This window comes from Ranitomeya variabilis, chromosome 6, assembly GCF_051348905.1.
Source record: "Ranitomeya variabilis isolate aRanVar5 chromosome 6, aRanVar5.hap1, whole genome shotgun sequence".
NCBI lineage: Eukaryota > Metazoa > Chordata > Amphibia > Anura > Dendrobatidae > Ranitomeya > Ranitomeya variabilis.
The window spans coordinates 527723059-527749848 of NC_135237.1; the positions used below are offsets into that span (position 1 = coordinate 527723059).

Genomic DNA, 26790 nt, shown 5'->3' on the forward strand with positions numbered 1-26790 from the left:
GAGACTTTGGAAGGTTTCAAACTGTTTTAATTTGGTTCATAAACAGAAATCTAATTGATTCTTTTCTATGGATGTGTGCCCACGATGCATTTTTGGTGAGCTTTTAACGCTGTATATTTTCGCTGTGGCAAAACAGCAGCATCTTACAGTTCAACCATAGTGGATGTGATTTATAGAAATCTCATGCCTACTGTGCTTTTATTATGCTGTATAAACTGCCCAGCAGAGCATGTTTGAAATCCGCATCATGTCAATTTCTCTTTTTTAGAGTCAGATTTTTTTCTTTAGACTTGCGTTAGATGTGGAAAATCCACAGACAAGAAAAACACACATGAGTTATTAGCGTGTTTCCGGGATGGAAACTAATCAATAATGTATTTAATCCAGACATGACAATATTAATAATGTGATGCTAACACCAAATGCTAAGAAGCATCAAAAATAAAGCAGCTTCATTTAAAATATGCCATAATAAGACAGAATTGAAGAGTCAAAAATGCAATAAAAACGTATGTAAAAAAACACACACTAATAAACGCAATGAAAAAAATGTAAGTAAAATAATTTACATAATAGGTGCAGAATTGCTACAGAAAATCTGCAATATCAAAAACTCACCAAAGGCTCATTGTGGGAATGTTGCCTTTCTCTGCTTGTTTCACGATAATCTTGCAGTTTAATCAAGCGGCTGATCATTCACGATTGGCAAAATGCTTATTCGTCACATGAAATGATGTTTTGTACTGCACAAAACAGGTTGGTGATCTAGTGCTGCATATCATTAATTGTAACCAGATCCTAAGATCTCATGCAATTAGCCATGTTACAAACTTTTAAAGACTGATAATCGGGATACATAGAGTTGCATCAGATTTTCACGGTAGCGTACAAATCTTACACAGCAGTATTATGCAACATTGAACTCCATATGCACAGTATTATCTTCTGCATATCTCTATATTCTCAATGTCCAACTCATTGTATTGTACCTTTGAGGCACTGTATGGCTATATGTTTCTGTGCTATAGACACTGTACAATATAGAGAAGCTATGTGACTGGTCATGAATACTTAGACTGTTAATATATAATAAGTACATATTAATTGGAGTTACAACTCATGGGAGGTTGCAAACATTTTTTTTCTGAAATTTTTTATTACAATTCTGAAAATATTTTTTTGTTGAAAAAAAAAAATCACTTTTTGGGACCTTGGAATTTTGAATAAACAAGTGCAAAATTATCTTTTTGCCAAACATGAATGTCAGAGTTGTACACCAATGATCTGAAAATCACCATTGTGCTTGTCTGTGTCAGGAAGTGATATACAAAATATAGTTTTATATAGTTTTAAGGGATTTTGATAGTGATGAGCGAGTATACTCGCTGTGCGGGTTTTCGTTGCCTCAGCTGCATGATTTACAACTGATAGACAGCTTGATTACATGTGGGAATTCCCTAGCAACCAGGCAACCCCCACATGTACTCAGGCTGGCTAGCAGCCATCAATCATGCAGCTGCGTCAACAAAAACTAAATCTCCGAGCAGTTACAAATACTCGGAGACCACCCGAGCCTGCTCGGGAAACCCCGAGCAGTGAGTATACTCGCTCATCACTAGTTTTGGAATGTAATTTAAACATCTGCAGACAGCCACCAAAACAGATAAAACTAAAAAAATGTATGTTCAATAGTGATCAGTAAATCTGCCAAAATTTACTTAAGCTTGGTAATGAAATTAATTCACATCTAATTTGTTCAATATAAATTGAATATATATTTTTTATGCTCTGACCAAAAGTATAATAAGCCTACAGTTCTGAAAAAAATAATGCCCGCTTCGCCACAAACCTTTCCCGTAACAATACCTCTCTGTCTGCTCATCCAATATATTCCTGTGGCTACTTTGTCTTCTTTTCTTAAAATGTGGTGACGGACATCCTCCTGTGAATCTTTAATCTCAATCGATACGTCTGTCAAAGATTAAAGATCAGAAAAAGGACATCTGTTGCCACACTATAAGGAATGAAGACCCTGGAGTCACTAGGAGAGATAAATATGAGCTGCGGGAAGAGTTAGAATGACAAGGTAGGGAGCTGCAATCCTGAAACAGTTGAGCAATGAGATGTGATTATAATTATTTTTAACTCCATCCCCATGCATTAATTCACTGAATTTGCCTGGAACAAATCACCCAAATTCTTGGATTCAGACAAAATGTAAAAAATTTGCCTAAAATTGATTTGTTTGTGATTTATACTCAACAATTTAAGCAATGCAATTCCAGAGCTATACCCTCGATCTTCCTCATTCTGGTTACATGGCTGAATTATTTTGCATCCAATTAATGGCCTCAGTAGTCTCATACTGCTGTAATATATTGGACATTATCACTGTAGGTAAATAGAAAACTTGAAACACTGTGCTGTAAGGACAGCTAATTAATGGGTGTACATATGAGTATACATTGTTTACTCATTTTATTAGTGTTGGTGGCTGTGGCAAACTAAACAGGTATAACAAATATACTCTATAAAAAATTTAAAATGCTACAAAAAACTTTAAAGGGAAGCTATCATAAAAAATGATCTATTGCTTAAATCAGGACTTTTGTATTACCTGAATTGAAAAGAAAAAGATGAAAATGTTTTTCTTCCTATCACAGCTTTAAAAAAAATCCATAGCACCAGTGTTTTTTCCTGAAACTACAGGTGTTGTTTCTTGAAGCAAAATGAGCTTACATTCTAAAAATCTCAAAGGCTAATGTGAAAATTTGCAAAAAATACAAGATATTTTATTTTTTACTTCTAATACAGATTGTAACAGTTGAACTATGTGTTACTTTGCAATGTTTATATTGTTTGTACGTGTCCACACTTAATTGTGAAGTGCTGCTGAATATGTTGGTGCTATATGAACAAAATAATAATTATTATTTTTATTTAATATATTAAAATAAATGGTAACATTTTTATAAAAATACATTTAACACAAAAAACAAACCTAGTCAATAAATAATTTTCTGAAAATAGCTTCCCTTTAAAATCTAAATGTATTGTATTTTGATAGTATGTTACTTATCTCAACAAACATAATATTAAATTAAAAAAATAGAACATTTTATAAATGACCCATTGGTATCTCTGAGAAAAGAAAAAGTACCTGAATGAGATCCTGAGAGAGAAGATAAGAGAGGCGACTGTTGAGTTGCTCCATCATATACCTCAACTACGTCATGGAGAGACGTCTGGAAAAACACAAACTGGCCAAAAACCACTATAGAGCAATAACCAGTAGCAGAGAAAGAAAAGGGAGAGAAAAGAGAAGAAATCATGCTCCAAGTTCATGATCTTTAAGATGTTTAAAATAATTTGTGACAAAGAATACAAAAAAATGTGTAATAAAATTACATGATCATATGTAAGGCATATGAAATGCCCAAAATGTAATGTAATGAATTAATATGTAACTCTAAAGGAATAAAATATATGGATTGCAGTAATAATTTACCAACAGCAAACATAATGCACAGAACAACATGAAAACACGTTTGCTGAATTTGTGAAATTATTTTGTGGAGGAGCAACATTGGGTAATGAAAATGGGGATTCAGTCAATGAATCAAATATTAAAAGTGGAATATTCATTGTTTCAAAATATCATGTACAGATAAGTGGGGCAAATTGACACCATATATTAAATATCTGCTCCACTTTTTGGACAATTTCCCCTTCAATTATATGTGTTCAATAATCACTACCATTGCTGGTGAAAAAACGTCTTAAATCAGATGAACCCAGACATATTTTTTCCCAGTTGTGCACAAAAATGAATATTTATGCATACAGTTCCAGTTTCTCTTCTCTGTTTATGATTATTGTGATACATATAAACCAGTTTTTTGTGGATGGAATTATTTAATATGATATAAATATATATATTGATAAACTGTATATATAACAAAATAATATCAGTTCTCATTTTGATTTTATTTTTCATATTTAAAAAAATTAAATAAATAATGAAAAGATGTGATGGGTCATTCTTAATGTTCCTAAAACTGTAGTAATAATTATTAATAACATATTTTTAAATATACTCTAAAAGTTCGTTGCTGGAAAAAAAAACGCGAATGAAGTTGCAATGCTTGATTCCCACACGGAGGGATCAGTTCGTCATTGAATTTGTGCCCTTTTATTTTTTTCTTCTTTCTTTGCTGTTTTTTTTCCCCATCGCATTCATTATCTCTTTTTTAAGCTATTTGCCTCTTTTCTTTTTTGTTCATCAACGTTTTGCTTCAAAAGGCATTAAAAACCTATGTTAATGAAGTAGTAAATCATGTTCCCACGTTCAAAAATGCTTTTGGCTGCATTTTTTTTCTGCAGGTGTTTTCACCAAAAAACACAATATCAATCTGCTATTTTTATTTTTATTTTTTGTCTTTTCCCCACCCAAAGACAGAGAAGTGCATTTAAAAATACAAAATATTTATTTTTTATACACACGTGGTCAAAATTGTTGGTATCCCTCCTTTAATGACAGAAAAACCCACAATGGTCACATAAATAACTTGAATCTGACAAAAGTAATAATAAATAAAAGATCTATGTAAATGAACAAATGAAAGTCAGACATTGCTTTTCAACCATGCTTCCAAAGAATTTAAAAAAAAATAAAACTCATGAAATAGGCCTGGACAGAAATGATGGTACCCCTGAAAATAATGTGACAAAATGGACATGTTAAATCAAGGAGTGTCCACTAACTAGCATCACGGGTGTCTACAATCTTGGAATCAGTGAGTTGCCTGTATATAGGGCTACAGATACTCACTGTGCTGTTTGGTGACATGGTGTGTATGACACTCAACATGGACCAGAGGAAGCGAAGGAAAGAGTTGTCTCAGGAGATTAGAAAGAAAATTATAGACAAACATGTTAGAGGTAAAAGTTAAATGACCATCTGTTAGGTGCCAAGATTCTCCCACCACACGGGTAGATCCCAAGCCTTGACTGCCTCTACGGTCTCCCATTTTGCTTTGGCTGCAGTGGGAGTGGCTCAGCAAAGACATCGGTCTCAGCGTCTTGCCCAGACTCATGCTGTTCGCTTGGTTACTGCAGGCTCTACTGCCAAAGCTATAGTAACTAGCAATAGGCAGCAGCAGATAGGCCTTCCAGTCCAGAAATCTCCCTACAGAGCATGCTCGTGGTGGTCGGTCATCAGCTGCTTGGGTGAAGTGGCAGTTCCAGATTGGTCCACGAGCAAGATCCTGTCTGACTGGACTTGAACAGGAAAACAGGAATGTATAAAAGGTTTCCTGGAGAGTACACCCGCGCGCTAAGATAATGTATACCTTATGAGTGTGTGGAACATAATGGTAGTGTGGACCTGTCTGCGTGTGCTCAGAGCAGGCATATAGCCTTTAGAATTCTGGCACCTCCGGAGAGGAGTTTATGTGCCTGCACACGCTGCGTTTGTGTCCACTACCTGTTCCCTTGCCCCTGTGAGAGTTGCGTTCTCCTGTGAGATTAACAGGGATCGTGTTTAGCGCCATAGCTGCTCTGTTACTGTGTGCGACTGACACAGCTCTACTGTAGAGCATCTTTTTCATTACTTTGCGACTGACACAGCTCCAATGCAGAACATCTTTTCTGTTGCTGTGTGCCAGCCTTGTGTGCTATACATTGAGTGACGTGTAACACGTGTAACGTGCAAGCTAGGTATCGCTTGCTGTGTGATCCACCATTGTTCACATTAGCTACAGTTTTCCATCTTTGCACGGTGGACCCCGGGTTGTGATCAAACTTTATCATTATTTTTATTTTGTGCGATCCACCATCTCCAAGCAGTTTGATGTTCCTGTGACTACAGTTGCACATATTATCCAGAAATGTAAGATCCATGGGACTGTAGCCCACCTCCCTGGACGTGGCCACAGGAGGAAAATTGATGACAAATCAAAGAGACGGATAATACAAATGGTAACAAAAGAGCCCAGAAAAACTTCTAAACAAATTAAAGGTGAACTTCAAGCTCAAGGAACATCAGTGTCAGATCGCACCATCCGTTGTTGTATGAGCCAAAGTGGAATTCATGGGAGATGACCATGGAGGACACAATTGTTGAAAAAAAATCATAAAAAGCCAGACTGTAATTTGCCAAACTACATGTTGACAAGCCACAAAGCTTCTGGGTGAATTTCCTATGGACAGATGAGACAAAAATGGAACTTTTTGACAAGGCACATCAGCTCTATGTTCAAAAAGGAAAAATGAAACATATCAAGAAAAGAACACTGTCCTATTTTGAAACATGGAGGAGGCTCTGTTATGTTCTGGGGCTGCCTTGCTGCATCTGGCACAGGGTGTCTAGAATCTGTGCAGGGTACAATGAAATCTCAAGACTATCAAGGGATTCTAGAAAGAAATGTGCTGCAAAGTATCAGAAAGCTTGATCTCATTCGCAGGTTTTGGTTCTTGCAACAGGATAATGACCCAAAACACAGCTAAAAACACCCAAGAATGGCCAAGGAAAACATTGGACTATTCTGAAGTGGCCTTCTATGAGCCCTGACCTAAATCCTATTGAGCATCTTTGGAAAGAGCTGAAACATGCCGTCTGGAAAAGGCAACCTTCAAACATGAGACAACTGGAGCAGTTTTCTTTTCAGGAGTGGGCCAAAATACCTGTTGAAAGGTGCAGAAGTCTCATTGACAGTTACAGGAATCGTTTGATTGCAGTGATTGCTTAAAAAGGTTGTGCAACAAAATAATATGTTAAGGGAAACATCATTTCTCTCCAGGCCTATTTCAAGAATTTTTTTTTTTTTTAATTCTGTGGAAGCATGGTTGAAAAGCAATGTCTGACTTTCATTTGTTTATTACTTTTGTCAGATTCAAGTTATTTCTGTGATCATTGTGGGTTTTTCTGTCATTAAATGAGGGGTACCAACTAGGGTTGAGCAAAACGGATCGGTCATTTTCAAAAGTCGCCGACTTTTGGCAAAGTCGGGTTTCGTGAAACCCGACTAGACCCCAGGGTGGGATCGGCCACACGGTCAAAGTCGCGTTTCGTATGACGCTTTCCCCGCCATTTTTTTCAGCCAATGAAGGAGTGTGTGCAGCGTGATGACATGGGTTCCGGCTCGCTTTGTGCGGCGTCACAAGGGGTAAAAGCGCCATCTTAACGTTTGGGATATAGCGATTCCCACAGTGAAACACAAATTTTGGAGAGAGAGAGAGAGAGAGAGAAGAAAAAAAAAATCAATTCCCATTGACTTGCATTGGGTTTCGTGTTTCGGTCGGCCCCCCGACTTTTCACAATAATCGGCCGATTTCACACGATCCGACTTTCGAGACAGTCGGGTTTCACGAAACCCGACTCAATCCTAAAAAAGCAAAAGTCGCTCAACCCTAGTACCAACAATTTTGACCATGTGTGTATATACAGGTTTTTACTCCATACAATTCTCCATAAGTTCTCATACAGTAGAATGCCAAGGTAAAAAACATCTCTAGCTCCTTCTCAAAAAATGTTGTTTCTTTAGTGTGGTTTTCCTTAACTTTTATGGATAAACGTAACAAAGAATGTAATTCTAGTACCATTTTCAGCCTTTAGCAAATTTAAGAATAAGTATTAAAGAGACATACATTAATAACATTAACATTAAGACAGACAAACTGACGTTATCATTCTGAAAGCCAGTGTACTTTTATGTAACATCAAGAACAAATTCTAGCCAGTGTACTTTGTGCCTCGGATATGCTGGGCGCTGTGTTTGTGCTTGTTTTTTTCTCGCTTCAGCTTGGTTCAATAAATGTAATTGCTAATTTGCTTAGTCAAAGTGTATTTCGCTAATCTTGAGATAAGTGTAAAGCTCAATATTTTTTTGCACTTTATATTATATTATCGGTTTTATATCAACTTCTCCTTATTCCAACAGAGAATATAATATTAATTTCAATAAGTCTTTGCAAACTTTCAACCCAATTCATCATTGCTGTTGGTCACTAAAAAGTGATTTGTGCCTTTTTAGTGGCTTTTAGCAATTCCGTCTTATTATTTCTATGTGTTGTGATACTTTTTAAAGGGAGCTTGTCAGTAGTTTTTTGCTATTTAATCTTAAAGCAGCATGGTGCAGGGTCAGAGAATCTGATTCAAGTGATGTATTACTTCAGGAGGACAAATTTTCAACGGATGAGAGATGATCTTGGTGCAATTAACTGGGACGATATCCTGAGACATAAAAATACACAAAGAAAATGGGAGACGTTTATTAGCATCCTGGATAGGACCAGTGCACAGTATATACCGTATCGGAATAAACATACCAGAAATAGGAGGAAACCAATATGGCTAAATAGAGCTGTAAGGGGCGCAATAAGTGACAAAAAGAAAGCATTTAGAGAATTAAAGGAAGTAGGTAGTGATGAGGCATTAAATAAATACAGAAAATTAAATAAATTTTGTAAAAAGCAAATCAAGGCAGCAAAGATTGAGTCAGAGAGACTCATTGCCAGAGAGAGTAAAAATAATCCCAAAATATTCTTTAACTACGTAAATAGTAAGAAACTAAAAAGTGATAGTGTTGGCCCCCTTAAAAATAGTCTGGGTGAAATGGTGGATGAGGATGAGGAAAAAGCCAATCTGCTAAATGACTTTTTTTCATCAGTATTTACAAAAGAAAATCCCATGGCCGACATTATGATCAGTGATAACAAAAATTCCCCATTAAATGTCACCTGCTTAACCCAGCAGGAAGTACGGTGGCATCTAAAAATCACTAAAATTGCCAAATCTCCGGGCCCGGATGGGATACACCCCCGAGTACTGCAGGAAATAAGTACAGTCATTGATAGACCATTATTTGTAATCTTTAAAGACTCCATAATAGCAGCGTCTGTACCACAGGACTGGCGTATAGCAAATGTGGTGCCAATATTCAAAAAGGGGACAAAAACTGAACTCGGAAATTATAGGCCAGTAAGCTTAACCTCTACTGTGGGTAAAATCCTGGAGGGCATTCTAAGGGATGCTATACTGGAGTATCTGAAGAGGAATAACCTCATGACCCAGTATCAGCAAGGGTTTACTAGGGACCGTTCATGTCAGACTAATTTGATCAGCTTCTATGAAGAGGTAAGTTCCGGACTGGACCAAGGGAATGCAGTGGACATAGTGTATATGGACTTTTCAAAAGCTTTTGATACGGTGCCACACACAAGGTTGATACATAAAATGAGAAAAATGGGGATAGGAGAAAATATGTGTAAGTGGGATAAGAGCTGGCTCAGGGATAGGAAACAAAGGGTAGTTATTAATGGTGCACACTCAGACTGGGTTGCGGTTAGCCGTGGGGTGCCACAGGGGTCAGTATTGGGCCCTCTTCTTTTTAACATATGTATTAATTACCTTGTAGGGGGCATACAGAGCATAATTTCAATATTTGCAGATGACACTAAACTCTTCAGGGTAATCAATACAGAGGAGGACAATTTTATATTACAGGATGATTTATGTAAACTAGAAGCTTGGGCTGATAAATGGCAAATGAGCTTTAATGGGGATAAATGTAAGGTCATGCACTTGGGTAGAAGTAATAAGATGTATAACTATGTGCTTAATTCTAAGACTCTGGGCAAAACCGTCAATGAAAAAGACCTGGGAGTATGGGTGGATGACAAACTCATATTCAGTGGCCAGTGTCAGGCAGCTGCTACAAAGGCAAATAATGGGATGTATTAAAAGAGGCATAGATGCTCATGAGGAGAACATAATTTTACCTCTATACAAGTCACTAGTTCGACCACACTTAGAATACTGTGCACAGTTCTGGTCTCAGGTGTATAAGAAAGACATAGCTGAACTGGAGCGGGTGCAGAGAAGAGCGACCAAGGTTATTAGAGGACTGGGGGGTCTGCAATACCAAGATAGGTTATTACACTTGGGGCTATTTAGTTTGGAAAAACGAAGACTAAGGGGTGATCTTATTTTAATGTATAAATATATGAGGGGACAATACAAAGACCTTTCTGATCTTTTTAATCATAGACCTGAGACAGGGACAAGGGGGCATCCTCTACGTCTGGAGGAAAGAAGGTTTAAGCATAATAACAGACGCGGATTCTTTACTGTAAGAGCAGTGAGACTATGGAACTCTCTCCCGTATGATGTTGTAATGAGTGATTCATTACTTAAATTTAAGAGGGGACTGGATACCTTTCTGGAAAAGTATAATGTTACAGGGTATATACACTGGATTCCTTGATAGGGCGTTGATCCAGGGATCTAGTCTGATTGCCGTATGTGGAGTCGGGAAGGAATTTTTTTCCCCATGGTGGAGCTTACTCTTTGCCTCATGGGTTTTTTTGCCTTCCTCTGGATCAACATGTTAGGGCATGTTAGGTTAGGCTATGGGTTGAACTAGATGGACTTAAAGTCTTCCTTCAACCTTAATAACTATGTTACTAGGTAACTTACTGGGCTGCTTGCTATGCTTTCCAGAAAATCAATGTTTTTTCAACATAAGATTATCACTATAGGGTTATTTCTCTTGTGCCATGTAGTCATTCTGATTTCCATTTATATTAAACTACATCAAGCAACCCAATGAATGACACATCATTGGATTCAGGGTTGGTTTCTGCCCCTACATTATGCTACTTTCAGATTACATAGCAAAAACTGATAACTGATTCTCTTTAAGTTGTTTTTCTTTTTTATTATTTTTATTTTTCCTAGATTACTTTTCTTTTCCAGATATTTTCGACAGATTCAAGATGTATGACTTTAATCAAATTTCACACATTTTTTGTGATGTTTTCAAGGGTCTGTTTCTTTTGGTGCTAAAAAGTCACAATCACTAGTTAAACAAAATCCATCTAGGGAGTTGCCATTTTGAGTCTTTTCCGCAATTCTAGCTTGCTTGTAAACTATGTTTTCTCTGAAATGCTTTCAGAATTAAAACCTAGAAAGTTTTACCCAGGGAGCATATCCCTGTTTTCTGCTGTCATGTTTCATGCTGTCTTCTGACAGATTCTCTTTTTTTATTTTCCTGAAAACAAAATCACACTTTGTAAAAATAAAATTATCACTTATTTTATATATGAGCCTAAGAAGTCTTTTAACACAAAACTGTGTCTTTTGGGCATATTTGGTAAAGTAATCTAGGTTACATTTTTCTGTAAAGAAATCTAAATATTATGTTCTTAGTGAAAAAAAACCCCTATATGATTCACGAGGTGCTACAAGGTGATACATATGTCCCCAAAAATATGCATGACTACTTTATGATCTGTATGATATGCACCCCATAGGACCACTATACTGACCAGTATATTGGAAACACTGCAATGTGCATAGTGATGTACGGTTATGGGTCAAACAGACATACAAGCAACAGAAAATACAGAAGAGAGAGGACCATTTGGCCAAAAATTAAAACTGGCCTCTATAGTATTGTCATTTTACTCTCTGTTACCTGGGAAAAGTTAACAGCATTTTTATGTTATATATTGTATATGTTTTTTTACTGTAAAATAAAGAATATTACTTTAGATAAGTAGCAGAAAAATGCACAAAAACATGAAAAAAAAAACCTTCAGGGCTTGTGCAATAGACCGTATTTTTGGTCCGAATGGGATCCAACAAAAAATTGGATCACACTAGGACCAATGTTATTCTATGGGGCCATGCACATGGCCAATATTTTCCTTTGAAAGAGTTTGTCCACAGATGAAATTGCAGCCTACACAAAATGTGGATCACATTAAGCCATGCAAGTCAATGAGTCTGTGGAAAAAAATCAGACCTCACTCGGTTGACATCCGAGTGCGATTCCACTTTCATGGACTGACAAAATGGAGAAGATGGAGAACGTTTTTTTTACATCTTCTCCACATCCCCAAAAAATCAGATCACACTATGATCATACTCTAATTATGCTCTTATCAGAGTGTGATCACAGTGTGATTAGCATAATCAGGCTGATTTTTTCAGATTAGAGAAAATACGGTGGTGTCCTCCTAGCCTAAAGGGAAGCTGTCATCAGAAAATGAACTAATGTTTAAAATATGCTTCAGGTTTAAAAATATCTAAAAAAAAATGTTGGCAATTTTTTTATATCATGATTAAATTAATCACTTTATTTTTAAAAATTATCACTTTATTAAAAAAATATGTAATTTTGCAATATTCAGACTCTGCCTCTGGAGCTTTCTTAGACTCTTATTTCCTGTCCTTTCATTAAGAATTTTAAGCAAAGCTCTTTATTATCAGATTCATGATTTCACAATCAAAGGTAACAACTCTATACTCAGCTGATTTTACAGGATACACCATTTGCAATAGTTGATGTCACAGCTGACCCTACTATCCTGACCCAATAGTTGATAGGAGCTGACCCTCCTATCCCTTCCTTCACAAAGACCTTTGCACATGCTCACTAGAGGCTTCAATGCAAAATATAGGGTCAGGCTCCGATCATTGTGGCTATGTACATGTGTTGTTTCCTGAAACAATAGGAAGTTACAATCTAAGATAGTTACTTTGGCCTATGTGGAATGAAAAAAAAAATTTTTGACAAAGAAAAATAATACATTTATTCCAAATAAACTTATTTAAACAATCGGTCATTTTTAATTATAGTTTCACTTAAAGAGAGTTACGGTAACAAATTCAAATTTTAAGAGACCTTGGGTCTATTGCCACAAATCTGTGTCAGTTTTTTGCTGTAACTGCAAAATCGTTTGCAACATATTCAAATACAAAAACGCTGATGGAAAATACATACAGAAAACAATATGCATGATTCATAAGTAAACATAATACATTCATGGAGGTTCAATACTAAGATAGTTAAAGTTTCCCCTTTTCTATTCTTCTGCAAGCTTGGAAACATAACTAATTTCAAGCTGAATAACTCAGCGGGGAAGCTCAAATTCATATTTGAAATATTTGCCATGTACCTAAGGGCTCACTTACTGCCAGTGAGCATCTAAAATATGAAGATTTATTCAGACCAATCAGTAGGTGACCTTGTCACTGAAGATTTGATCAAGATATGCATATAAAACTTTATCCAAGATGGAGTGCATTAGGAATATGAAACATTTATGCATTAGTGGCTGATGCACTTTAATCTCACGGTCATGAGCATAAACTGATATATGCATTCAGATGTATGTCAACCGTATACCATAAAGCTTGTTTGTTAGTCCCATTTCAAACATGATATATGACTATACGTCTAAGCAGAGTAAAGCTGCATTTATAATGAAAGGTCATTGCGAGCAAGTGTTCTTGTTTGATGACAATCTTTCAGTGGAAACAGGCTGCCTATATCCTGATAAATAAGCAAAACACTCAAATTGCATTTGTGCTGCCAAAAGGATCATTGCTCTTGGAGCAAATTGTCCTGTGTATATAGGACTTGCACTGTGAAGAACCAGACAATTAACTGATTACTGATTTGTAAAAATTTACTAATGAGAGGTAGATTAGTGCCACTGGTCAGTAAATGCAAAAGGACCTTAAAGTGAACCTGTCAGCAGGATTTTGCTAAGTAACTAAGGCCATGTGCACACGTCCGGATTTCTTGCAGAAATTTCCTGAAGAAAAACGGAAATTTTCTGCAAGAAATCCGCATTTTTTTTTTGCGTTTTTTTTCCATTTTTTTCGCATTTTTTTAGCATTCTGCAAGCGTAATTAGCTTGCAGAATGCTAAAGTTTTCCAAGCGATCTGTAGCATCGCTTGGAAAACTGACTGACAGGTTGGTCACACTTGTCAAACATAGCGTTTGACAAGTGTGTCCAACTTTTTACTATAGATGCTGCTTTTGCAGCATCTATAGTAAAAGATAGAATGTTTAAAAATAATAAAAAAAATAAAAAAATGCTTATACTCACCCGCAGACAGCCGATCTCCTCACCGGCGTCCGTTCCGTATAGATGGTGTGTGCGCGCAGGACCTTCCATGACGTCACGGTCACGTGAGTGGTCACATGACCGGTCTCGACCAATCACAATATGGCGACGTCATCGGCAGGTCCTTCACCGCACACCAGCTACAGGAACCGAAGCGACAGCGTGCAGTGGAGAGGCGGGAAGACATCGAAGGTGAGTATAGGACTATTTTTTATTTTAATTCTTTTTTTTTGACCAATTATATGGTGCCCAGTGCGTGGAGGAGAGTCTCCTCTCCTCCACCCTGGGTACCAACCGCACATAATCTGCTTACTTCCCGCATGGTGTGCACAGCCCCGTGCGGGAAGTAAGCAGATCAATGGACTCCCAGGTGTGCGGAATCCCCTGCAATTCCGCATTTTAATGAACATGTTGCTTTTTTTTCCGCGATGCGATTTTTTCGCTGAAAAAAAGGCAACATTTGCACAAAAAATGCGGAATACACTGAAAATAATGGGAGGCATATGTAAGCGTTTTTTTCGCATTTTTATCACATTTTTATAGCGAAAAAACACGAAAAAAAACGCAAAAAATACTGAACGTGTGCACATGGCCTTACAGACACTGGCAGATTGGCAGTATTAAACTGATTAAAATGATACCAGTGGTGAAGAAATCCGTCTTGTGGTTCTTGTGTAATCAGTGTTAGAAGTTTGCAGCTAATGATATGCTCCTGCTCCTGGACGAGAATGTAGGCAGAGTCTAATCTTCCTGATCTGTCCTGCTCTAAGCCAGAGAAACTAAGGATAAACCTGACCACAGTCACCCCCACCCCCCCAAAGTACAGACATATTCCTCATCATAGAGGCAGACTGTTTGTGCTTTGGGGCGGGCCCATGGGCAGATTTTTCCTTGTTTTTTTCGCTTAGAGCAGGCTAGATCAGGAAGATAAGACTACAGTCCCACCCAGGAGCACGAGCATAACATTAGCTGCAAACTTCTAACACTACCCAAGGACCATAAGATGTATTTCTTCACCCCAGGTATCATTTTAATCAGTTTAGCAGCGGCAAACCGACAGTGTATGTAGGTTACTTAGCAAAATCCTGATGATGGGATAGCTTTAATTAATTATAGCATAGCTTGCCCCTTCATTTGACTTTTTCTGGTGTATATATGAAAAAAGGTGTAAACCTAAAGAACAAGGTCCCATCACATTTTAGATTAAAGTCAGCTGAACTCGTAGGCAGGACGATAAATCCTTCTGATGTTTATGGGGCCTCTTGACTCCCCCAATATATTTGATCACAATGGAGAGGACAGGGCAATCTAAAAGTTTTTATCTTCTTAATATATCACAATTATCACATTGTCTGGCACTGTGCACTTACAATTTCTGTATTTTTCCCTTCTACTTAGTTAATTCTTTTTTATCATCTTTTTTTTACTCTATGTACAAACAGGAAGTCTCTTTTCCCTGACTTTATTATTCCTCTCTTTAACTCTTGACCCTGCAGCTCCATTCCTCCCCTTTCAGGGACTTTTGTAGTGATGACTCATGCAAGGAAAATAGACTCTCTATCTCTTCATAGAGCTTACAAAGAATTAGTTACTCTGTTTTAAATCTTGTGATGTCATTAAACTAATGAAAAAATGAGCAATTGTAAGTACTAAGTGTTATGTAATATGATGAAGGCAATTAAAAGTACGCACAGGAAGCACGGCTTTCTATTTTATCTTCAAACAGAACACATAAACTCACAGAAATAGAGAAAGCCGAGCACCACTGGTGATTCATAGAGTCAATACCATCAGCTGATCAAAAATGCCGCAGGCATAAAACCTTTCTTCTTTCAGGTGCACACCGGAGCAAAGTGCATAATCCAAATGAAATGAAAAGAGGTGGCACTCACTGGAATAAAGTTCAAACATTATTGGTCCAAGTAGAAGAGCAACACGGTGCGAAATTGCCGTCGTCTTTGCACTCTCTAGCCCCCCACCTGCCTGAGATGTTTTAAACATTTTTTGGACCAATAAAGTTTAGACTTTAGTCCGGTGAGTTCCACCTCTTTTCATTTCATTTAGAACACATGAACTGTTGGCTGATATGAGCAATCATGTATGGACAAAAGTATTGAGATACGCTTCTTAATAACTGAATTCACGTTCTTCATTCAGTCCCATTGCAAAGCATGTATAACATCCAGCTTCACTCCATGTCGTCTGCCTTTCCTACCATTTGTAAAAGAATTTGAGTATGGTTCTGCGATAGGTTGCCACTATGCAACAAGTCAGTTCATGAAATTTCTTTCCTCTGGAACTATTTAGGGACCTCTGCGACTTCGGAGCAATCAAATATAAAGTTACAGAAAGGGGTCACCACTAGACATGAATAAATTTGCTTGGGTTCCCTCTTACTCAGCCAGCTACAGCGCTTGACGAATAAGCTGCAGAGGAAACCCGACTTCCTGGATCGCACCAACAAACAGGCTCTCCATGCATGTATCATGACTGTGACACAGCCACAACACATGAAGCTGTGGCGCCGATCAGCTGATCGGCAGGCACGATCCAGGAAGCCGAGTTTCCTCTGCAGCTTATTCGGCAAGCACTATAGCTTGCAGAATAAGAGGGAACCCGAGCAAACTCACTCATCTCTATTCACCACATGCTGAGGAGCAAAAGGCATAAATGTCACCAGTGCCTTGCTAATTTCATAACAGCAGAGTCCAGAACTCTACTGGTATGAGCATCATCACAAAACCTTTGAACCTGAAGCTTAAAAGTTTAGGTTTCCATGGCCAACTAGATGTACAGACTTACAGCTCTGGCAAAAATTAAGAGACCACCACATCAAAACCCTGTCATGGTCAGCCCAATCTCCAGACCTGAACCCCATTGAAAACCTCTGGAATGTAATAAAGAAGATGATGGAAAGTCACAAGCAATCAAATGAAGAACTGCCTACATTTTTGCACCAGAAGCAGTGTGAAAGATTGGTGGAAAACATGCCAAGACGCATGAAAGCTGTGATTAAAAATCATGGTTATTCCACAAAATATTGATTTCTGAACTCTTCATGAGATAAAGCATTAGTATTGCTGTTTCCAAATGATTATGAACTTATTTTCTTTGCATTACTTGAGGTCTGAAAGCACTGTTTTTTTTTATCCTTGTCAGAAAAAAAATACAAAATTTACTGCTTGGAAATTCAGAGACATGTTGTCAGAAGTTTATAGACTAAAAGAACAAAATCAGACAAACTGAACATTTTGCAGTGGTCTCTTAATTTTTGCCAGAGCTGTATATCACAAAGCACAGTGCTAATTATTTGAAGAGTAGTGTAAATCACTGCTCTGGAGTACTGTGAAGTAACAAATCACGCTTTTGTATCTGGTAGTTTAGTGGGTGAGCCTGGTTTTGGGGAATTCCGGGAAAATATTATTTGGCTGAATTGTCTTGTGCCAACTGTAAAGTTTGGTGAAAGACTTTTAATGCTATGGGGTTGATTTTAGAGGTTGGGTTAGTTCGCTTAGCTTCAGTGAAGAGAAATCTTATTGCTTCAGTATACCAATACATTGTATAATACACAACTTTGTGGGAATAGTATGAGGAAGTCTTTGTGTGTTCCAGTATGAATGTGCCAAATGTACATAGCAAATCCATTAAGGCATGGTTGGGTGGGTTTTGTGTTGAAGAGGATGACTGACCGCACATAGACCTGGCCTCAGTCCCATCAAACAACTTTGAAATGACCTAGAACATCTATTGTGAGTCAGGCCTGCTTGTCCTACACCAATGTCTAACCCCACATATGCTCTTCTGGATAAATGGTCAAAAATTCTCACGCTCACCCTCCAAAATCTTGTAGAAACCTTTTCAAGATAAGTGGCAGCTATGTATTGATTTAACTGCATATGGGGAATAATTTCATAAAGATTTAAAATGATATATCATAATTATTCGTGTAGGTATAATGTGTAAGTGAGACAATTTTTTCCATGTGGTATACAGTATGTCTTTCCAGTCTGGAGAAAATGTCATTACAGAAAAAAAAATCAACTTGCCACGTCTTTCAAATTCATAGTGACCATCCATAAAAAAACATATTAATAGAATTCTCGTTAACTTTTCACATTTTCTGGCATCTATAAAATGTGAGATTATATAACATCTGAAAAAATTATACAACTTTTTGAAATAGGAACCATAACATAATTGTTAGTGGAAAATTATATGAACAATTTGTGCTTATATACTTTACACAATAACTTTTTATATGCACATTACCCTCCTGGTTTACAAATTATTATGGGACAGAAAATAATGTTATTACCTTCGTTATTACTAAACTCCAGTAAAGATTTTTTCAAATATTTATTTTTAGAGTCCCATCGATGGATAATAGATATAGATGACCATGTGTTCATTCGTAAATTATTTATCTGTTTACCAAGACTGCACATAATGACTCATCTGACCTTCTACATTTGCAGGCAATATTTTTCTCATTGTCCACCTCCTTCTCATTAGTACTATTGGATGAAGAATTTCTGTACACTTCTCTATTTTTGTTTTTTTTTAATAGTCACTCACATTGACAGTAACTGAACTTTCTACTGCGAATATCTGCTGGTAGAATTTCACACACATTAGATCAGTGATCCCAACCTTTCTGAGCTTGAAATCCATATTCAGATTTGAGAGATGGTGGCGAGCCACATTTAGGTCTGAGAGAGAGTCGCGAGCCAGCTCCTGCCTCCCTCAGAATAGTGGCACACCTAGCCATCATTACTGGTATAATGACAGCCAACACTTTTCCACAAAAATTACACCAAGCTAGTATGCCAAGTTCCAGAGGTTCCCACAATACAGTAATCTTCAGTAATCATGCATCAATCACTCCCACCACACGGTTGCATCCAGCTTCAAGCACCTCCTCTGACACAAAACATCATCAGGTCTCCAGCCTGCCATACTTCAATTATCGCCAAACCTTCAAGGTTAAAATATGCACATTTAGATCTGCTCTTTTTGGGCTAGACTACGCAGAAAGTTCACCATCTGAAGGCCTGCTCTTAATACTTGTTTCCTAGACCTGGTGCTAATGCACTAAGCTGGCAGGCAGCAGCGAAGAAACACATCATGGACCCGCAAGTCACATGTGGCTCCCAAGCCACAGGTTGGAGACCCTGCATTAGATGAAAGTTAGTCAAAACCAACCAATTTCAGTGGCACAGGCAAGTCATATAAATATTATGGCGGTGTCCCGATCCTTCCCAGTGGTGGTTAAAATCAAGGCAATTCCATTACAGTATTGCAAGGTTGTATGCAACTTTTCTCCCATAGAGGATCATAAAACTTGTAGTGCAATAACTTTATTTCCCTCTATCTTTACACTGTGTCATGGTGGAATCACAGCTTAAAGCCAGTAATGTTCAAAAGTTTGTAAATACTCTTTCAAATATTAGGTTTGATGAAAAAATAAAGTCTAGAAAAAACATTAGCAAATACCCTGTAGTAAGTAAATAAGTAAATGGTAATAGTAGGATACTAATAAAGGATAAAGTACCGCGCTACAAGGGTGTAAGAGGTGCTTACTGTTGGCTGATATATAGGTTAATCCCTAATTCGCCCTTTATAAAAATGGATGCTGCACGTTGGGACATATACAATGGGCTAGTAAGTAACAAGTAATAAATAATACGATGCTAACTAATAATGCTCCCGATTGTAGTTCACCTGTACCGCAATAAGTTTGAAAACCATCTAGGTATGAAAGAGTATATACATAATAAATGTCTTACCGTGACCGAGTGGTACAGCAGGCTGTTCTGAGTTCCTGTAGGGTGACTCATGGTAAGTGCATCCAAGTTTGCATGCGCCTTACCACGAGTCACCCTACAGGAACTCAGAAGAGCCTGCTGTACCACTCGGTCGCGGTAAGACATTTATTATGTATATACTCTTTCATACCTAGATGGTTTTCAAACTTATTGCGGTACAAGTGAACTACAATCGGGAGCATTATTAGTTAGCATCGTACTATTTATTACTTGTTACTTACTAGCCCATTGTATATGCCCCAACGTGCAGCATCCGTTTTTATAAAGGGCGAATTAGGGATTAACCTATATATCAGCCAACAGTAAGCACCTCTTACACCCTTGTAGCGTGGTACTTTATCCTTTATTAGTTTGCTTGTTTTGTGGCAGAGTGGGCACGGATCTGCCGAAGTACCTGCAGCACTTGGGCCTTTTTGTTAGTAGCGCCAGTGTGTTCCAGTATTAATAGTAGGATACTACATAGGATACTTAGACAACACTATAATTATCAAAAAATCATAAAAGCCATTCCATTTCGGCAAGGTGTACTCAATCTGGATGGTCCTATCCTGTATCTAGTGCAGTCATGCTATGTCCCACTTTGCCCTTATATCTTGCAGTTGGCTAACAGGAGTTAAGGTTTCAATACTAAATACAAGATAGGAGAGATCTGAGGCCACCACCTTCTCATGGTGGAATAGCTTTTACAATTTTGTAAATCAAAATTGTGTTTACTATGTACCCTGTTATTCACATGTGCTTTTACTATTTACACATTTACTTTTCATAGGGTATATACTTAGCTTTTTTCTTGAGGTTTGTCTGTGAAATAGCCACAGTATGAACATGCTGTTACCCATTGCATGTATACCAACTTATGCTCCTGCTCAATTCTTTGGTTTTGAAAAAATAAAGTCTAGTAGCAAGTAAGTTATTCCAAAGTCAGTTCCTAATCCTGTTAGGTCCATCCTGTCAGATCCTGGGCCCTTAAAAGTATCCACTAGTATTCTTGTGGTGCAGTCTAATGTTTTGTGAGATCCTCATCTCCTCTAACACCTGCCATTCGGAATTGGCAGGTACTAACACTTATCAAATGTGTATGGGCAGTCTAGGAATTGATTTTTAGAGACATATTTCATATTTAATTAAACTTTTGCAAAGTGGATAAGGTCTCAAGTTGACTCTTTGGATGCCATAATATACACCAAGTTAATATACCATGCCCACAGTAAAGTTTGGAGGTGGAAACATCATGGTGTGGAGCTGTTTTTTGCATACGGCACTGGTAAACTTCAAGTAATTGAAGAAAGGATGAATAGGCAAATGTACCAACACAGTCTTGATAAAAAAAAATCTGCTGCCATCTACCAGGATGATGAAGATGAAATGAAAGTGGACATTTCAGCAAAACACTGATCCCAACACACACAGCCAAGGAAACTCTCAATTGGTTTTAGAGAAAGAAAATAAAGCTGCTAGAATGGCCCAGCCAATCACCTAACCTGAATCCAATAGAAAATTAATGGAATGAAGTAAAACTCGGAGTTGCTAGAAGGAGCCCACGGAAGCGTCAGGATTTGAAGAGTGTTTGTGTGAAAAAATTGGACATAATCGCAAGTCAGCAATGCATGTGACTGGTTTCTCCATACAAGAGACATCTTACTGCTGTTATCACCAACAACGGCTTTTGTATGAAGCATTAATAAAATTTCAGTAAGCATGTTCAATACTTTTTTTCCTGTGTCATTTCTCAGTATTACACACAACTTCATCCGTGGACATTTATGGTTTGATTTCTTTGCCTGTGTGGATTGGATGGGTTGTCACCGACATCTGGTGAGAATTTGATGTCAAATGCCCCTTTAGAAATAGATTAACTTGGAAAATTGGTGATGTGTTCAATACTTATTTTGCCCGATGTATATACATTTTGACATTACCAAAGCGTTTGATACCGTGCCGCACAAGAGGTTGGTACACAAAATGAGAATGCTTGGTCTGGGGGAAAATGTGTGTAAATGGGTTAGTAACTGGCTTAGTGATAGAAAGCAGAGGGTGGTTATAAATGGTATAGTCTCTAACTGGGTCACTGTGACCAGTGGGGTACCGCAGGGGTCGGTATTGGGACCTGTTCTCTTCAACATATTCATTAATGATCTGGTAGAAGGTTTACACAGTAAAATATTGATATTTGCAGATGATACAAAACTATGTAAAGCAGTTAATACAAGAGAAGATAGTATTCTGCTACAGATGGATCTGGATAAGTTGGAAACTTGGGCTGAAAGGTGGCAGATGAGGTTTAACAATAATAAATGTAAGGTTATACACATGGGAAGAAGGAATCAATATCACCATTACACACTGAACGGGAAACCACTGGGTAAATCTGACAGGGAGAAGGACTTGGGGATCCTAGTTAATGATAAACTTACCTGGAGCAGCCAGTGCCAGGCAGCAGCTGCCAAGGCAAACAGGATCATGGGGTGCATTAAAAGAGGTCTGGATACACATGATGAGAGCATTATACTGCCTCTGTACAAATCCCTAGTTAGACCGCACATGGAGTACTGTGTCCAGTTTTGGGCACCGGTGCTCAGGAAGGATATAATGGAACTAGAGAGAGTACAAAGGAGGGCAACAAAGTTAATAAAGGGGATGGGAGAACTACAATACCCAGATAGATTAGCGAAATTAGGATTATTTAGTCTAGAAAAAAGACGACTGAGGGGCGATCTAATAACCATGTATAAGTATATAAGGGGACAATACAAATATCTCGCTGAGGATCTGTTTATACCAAGGAAGGTGACGGGCACAAGGGGGCATTCTTTGCGTCTGGAGGAGAGAAGGTTTTTCCACCAACATAGAAGAGGATTCTTTACTGTTAGGGCAGTGAGAATCTGGAATTGCTTGCCTGAGGAGGTGGTGATGGCGAACTCAGTCGAGGGGTTCAAGAGAGGCCTGGATGTCTTCCTGGAGCAGAACAATATTGTATCATACAATTATTAGGTTCTGTAGAAGGACGTAGATCTGGGGATTTATTCTGATGGAATATAGGAATATAGGCTGAACTGGATGGACAAATGTCTTTTTTCGGCCTTACTAACTATGTTACTATGTTACTATGTTACATTGTGATTTTAAATACATATGAAGTAACATATCTGGAAGTAGCCAACAACTTTTCATAGGATTTTTGCAAACATTTTTATTATGAAATTTTGTCCATGCACATTGGTTGATTTTATTTTGTTTCTATAAATCTATACTTACGTCGTTCCCACTGTTTCCTCCTAACAAATAGAATTGTTTTGATTTTATTTATTTAATATCGGGCAAGATGTTTGCATAATAAATTACAGCATTTACATTGTTTTGAGAATTAATTGATGTCCAGACCATTATTGTCATAAACAATGTACAGAAACTAGGGCATTGCAATTCTGTGTTCTGAGCACTGAATACAAACGCACATGGAGAGCAACTTTGTAGTTTATCCATTATACTGTATTCCTCTAGTGTCATTTATCACTGAACATTTCTATGGATCATTTCAGTATGATTTGTAGGTGATTATAAATGTCTTGAGGTCTCTCCAGATAATAAATTTTGCCAGGAGAGAGAATATAAAAAGCAAAATCATTTTTCCATTCCTTAAAAAAAAAAAGTTTGCATTATATATTTTCTGCAAGTCGTTAGGTGTGGATCCCCAATGACCACACAATGGCCTACTGGATAGATAGACTTAGAATTTTACAGTAATTTTGTAAATATTGCACAGGTTTTAAATGAGGAGTTGCAATTAATGAAAGCTTTTAATTTTCTGGTCATTTTTATTTAGCTTATTATATTTATTTATCTTATTTACAAGTGGTAGTGTTAATATTTTAGCAAAGAAAGGGAACCACACATATAGGTTCCAATTCATTACGACTGGTGTTTCACTTTCCAATCATGATGAGGGGAGTGCAGGAATAAGATGAGCATGCGCCTAAATGAATTTGGCGTATTATATCAGCGACATACATCTTCATGTGCCTCGCCAGTAATGTTACTCTAGTCAAGGATTGGCACTTTTGATGACTTTGAAGGGCTGACATCGCCATGCCTATTTCAACTGCTCTCCTTCCCAGCTCTGCCCATTTTGGTGGAGCTGCCTAATCTGATTTGAAGACATGGTTTCCAAGACTGGTTTCACATGTTTTTTTTCTCATAAGTTAAAAATGATCTTTGCAGGGGTTTAACGATCGCAGTTGCACCCTCTGGGCCTCTACATTAAATGGGTCCACCAACGCTAGCTTCAACTGAATATGCATTCAAGGACACACATGCAGCTCCCTGCATTGCAATACACTCCTCCGGCCAATCAGAGGCTGGCAGCTGATGTTGGCATGCCACTCATAAGCATAGCATTGCAGTGATGTCATGCACTGTCCGTGACAGCACACTCAAGTCAGATACAGAAGAGCATGTTGCATGTCGTAGGTGCCGAGGAAAGCAAAAATAATCTTTTTTATTTTTTATGTTTTGAAAAACAAAAAGGATATTATGCCAGAAAGGAGTCCAGGAACAAGTATTGTACAAGGAAGCATGCTCAGAATAGGGGTCATTATATCAGGAAGGGGACTAGGATGTGGGTCATTGTACAAGGAATGGAACCTGGATGGGTTTTATATACCAGAATGGGTCCAGGATGGTGTTCATTAGACTAGAATGGCATCCAGGAAGGAGGTCATTACACCAGGAAGTAGCCCAGGAAGGTGGGTCATTTTACAAGGAAGAAGCTCAGGATGGGGGACATTATACCAGAATGGGGGAAATTAAACCGGGAAGGGACACAGGATGACAGATATAATTATATTATGGTGAACAGTATACCAGGAAGGGGCTCAAGATAGGGCGCTTATACTACAAGAAGGTCCAGGATAAAGGTCATTATACCAGAAAGAGGACTAGTACAGGGAATATTATAACAGAAAAGGGCCTAGGGTTAGAGACATTATTACAGAAAGAGGCCAGGAAGGTGGACATTATTACAGAAAGGTGCCCAGGAAGAGGGACATTATTACAGAAATAGGTCAGGACAGGGACACTTAAACATCTATATTTATAAAATCTAGTATGCTACAAATTCCATTACATCTGATCGACATGAAGGCGTGGGCCCAGGTCCATATTTTGCATCAGGACACATACAACTCTATTTAAGCCCCTGGAACTGTAGTCTTTTTCGGTGTCCTGAATCAGTTTTTGGTCTGTGTGTCAGTTTCTACAATCCTTGTTTCATCCATTTTTTTCTTAGATTCATTTACTCATTAAACATTTGCACATCTTACATATATGTGAGGGCCAAGCAATGGGTGAGTGTATGGAGTGGGCTGAGGAGCTAAGGCCACTCCATTTCGGGAAGATGCTGGCTGTAATACATAGCCAGCATCTGCCTGTATGTTGGCGACAGCAACGTATAAATAACAAGGTCCCAAGTGTGTACACTCACTGGCGTCCACCTATACCCAGAATACGATCACGGGTGACAGATGGGTTACATTGGCAACTGCTGACTTGCTGAAGGCCCTTGTGAACACCATCTTGGTACTCCTCTGAAGCTTAGTTATAAGCTGAGCTTCAAAGGAGACTGTGATATATTATAAACTGCAATCATTTTATAATGCAGTATATAGTATAAGCAATGATGAATATAGGTTAAAATAGTTAAAAAAAGAAAAAGATGTTTTAAAATGTAAAAGAGTATTTAAAAGTTTAAATCGCCTGCTTTTCCCATTTTTAAAATAAAGAAAATAATAATAATAATAAATATAATCGGTATCACCGGGTCTGTAAATTTTCTTTCTAATCTCCTGAGGACAACTCTTTCCTTCGCTTTCCCTTTCCTCTGGTCTATGTTGAGTGTGATACACACCATGTCACCAAACGGCACAGTGAGTATCTGTAGCCCTATATACAGGCCACTCACTTATTCCAAGATTGTAGACACCTGTGATGCTAGTTAGTGGACACACCATGTTTTAACATGTCCCTTTTGTCACATTATTTTCAAGGGTACCGTCATTTCTGTCCAGGCCTATTTCATGAGTTTTACTTTTTTTTTAAATTCTGTGGAAGCATCGTGGATAAGCAATGTCTGACTTTCATTTGTTCATTGTCATAGATCTTTTTTATATATTATTACTTTTGTCAGATTAAAGTTATTTCTGTGTCCATTGTGGGTTTTCCTGTCATTAAACGAAGGGTATCAACAATTTTGACCACGTGTGCATCTGTGTGATAACCATTTTTTCATAGGGAAATTGATTGCATTGGCAAGTTTGATCCACAACATGGGTCAAAGTTGTACAAGTCTCCACTTTTTTTGTAGGCAAGTGGTCTGAAAAACAGGGTATGTGAAACCTACCTATGTGAAAACAGGCTCTTTCATTTTAATGGGTCCATGATCTAGCTGCAAAAATAGCTGTTTGTACATGTACTCGCAAATCTGATTGGTGGAATGACTCCACGAAACTTGCATCCTATTCAATATCACTAGTAAGACAATGTTAATTAGCGAACAGTAGTTGGGACTCAAAGAGTAGCTTCAGAAAGAGCATAGCATGGACCAATGGCATGTCAAACAAGTAAAAGTGCTCTGTACCTCACCATGAAGCAAGAAGCCAGGGGGGAATTTAAGACCTCCATACACAGTAGAGGAAAATTGGCTGAAGCCAACAATCTTGGCAAGACCAAATGACCCTCTTCTGTGTGTTGATGACCAATGACACTTGCCCATCACAAGCAGTATCTTATTGCTCTCTCCCTATTAAAAACATACACATCCTCATCCATACCATATGTTTGAATATTTATGAGGGTATAGTAGATTTAGTTTTTGGCTGAACCTTGCCATCTGACAGTTATCTAAAATTTAAGGTGTAAAGAAGCTAGTACAAAAAAATAATTGCTAAAAAAATAAGGAATCGCACAATTACACAAGAGAACCAAAGTCAACTTTCTTGACAAAAATAGAAATAGACATTTTTTGCCTTTTGTAATTGGTCTTGACCCAGT

At 37.8% G+C, this 26790-nt stretch overlaps 1 protein-coding gene across 7 annotated transcripts in view; it reads right to left on the reverse strand.

Annotated features, from left to right (window-relative positions):
- Positions 1-26790, reverse strand: part of CSMD3 (CUB and Sushi multiple domains 3) — a 1888113-nt gene that overhangs the window by 400192 nt on the left and 1461131 nt on the right. For 5 of the 7 annotated variants that reach the window (XM_077271102.1, XM_077271099.1, XM_077271097.1 and 2 more), the window contains one exon: positions 3161-3274. The exons of the other annotated variants lie outside the window; for them this stretch is intronic. In XM_077271102.1, the coding sequence (XP_077127217.1) occupies positions 3161-3274 (114 nt within the window). The remainder of the gene's footprint in view (positions 1-3160; positions 3275-26790) is intronic. 7 annotated transcript variants of the gene reach the window in all.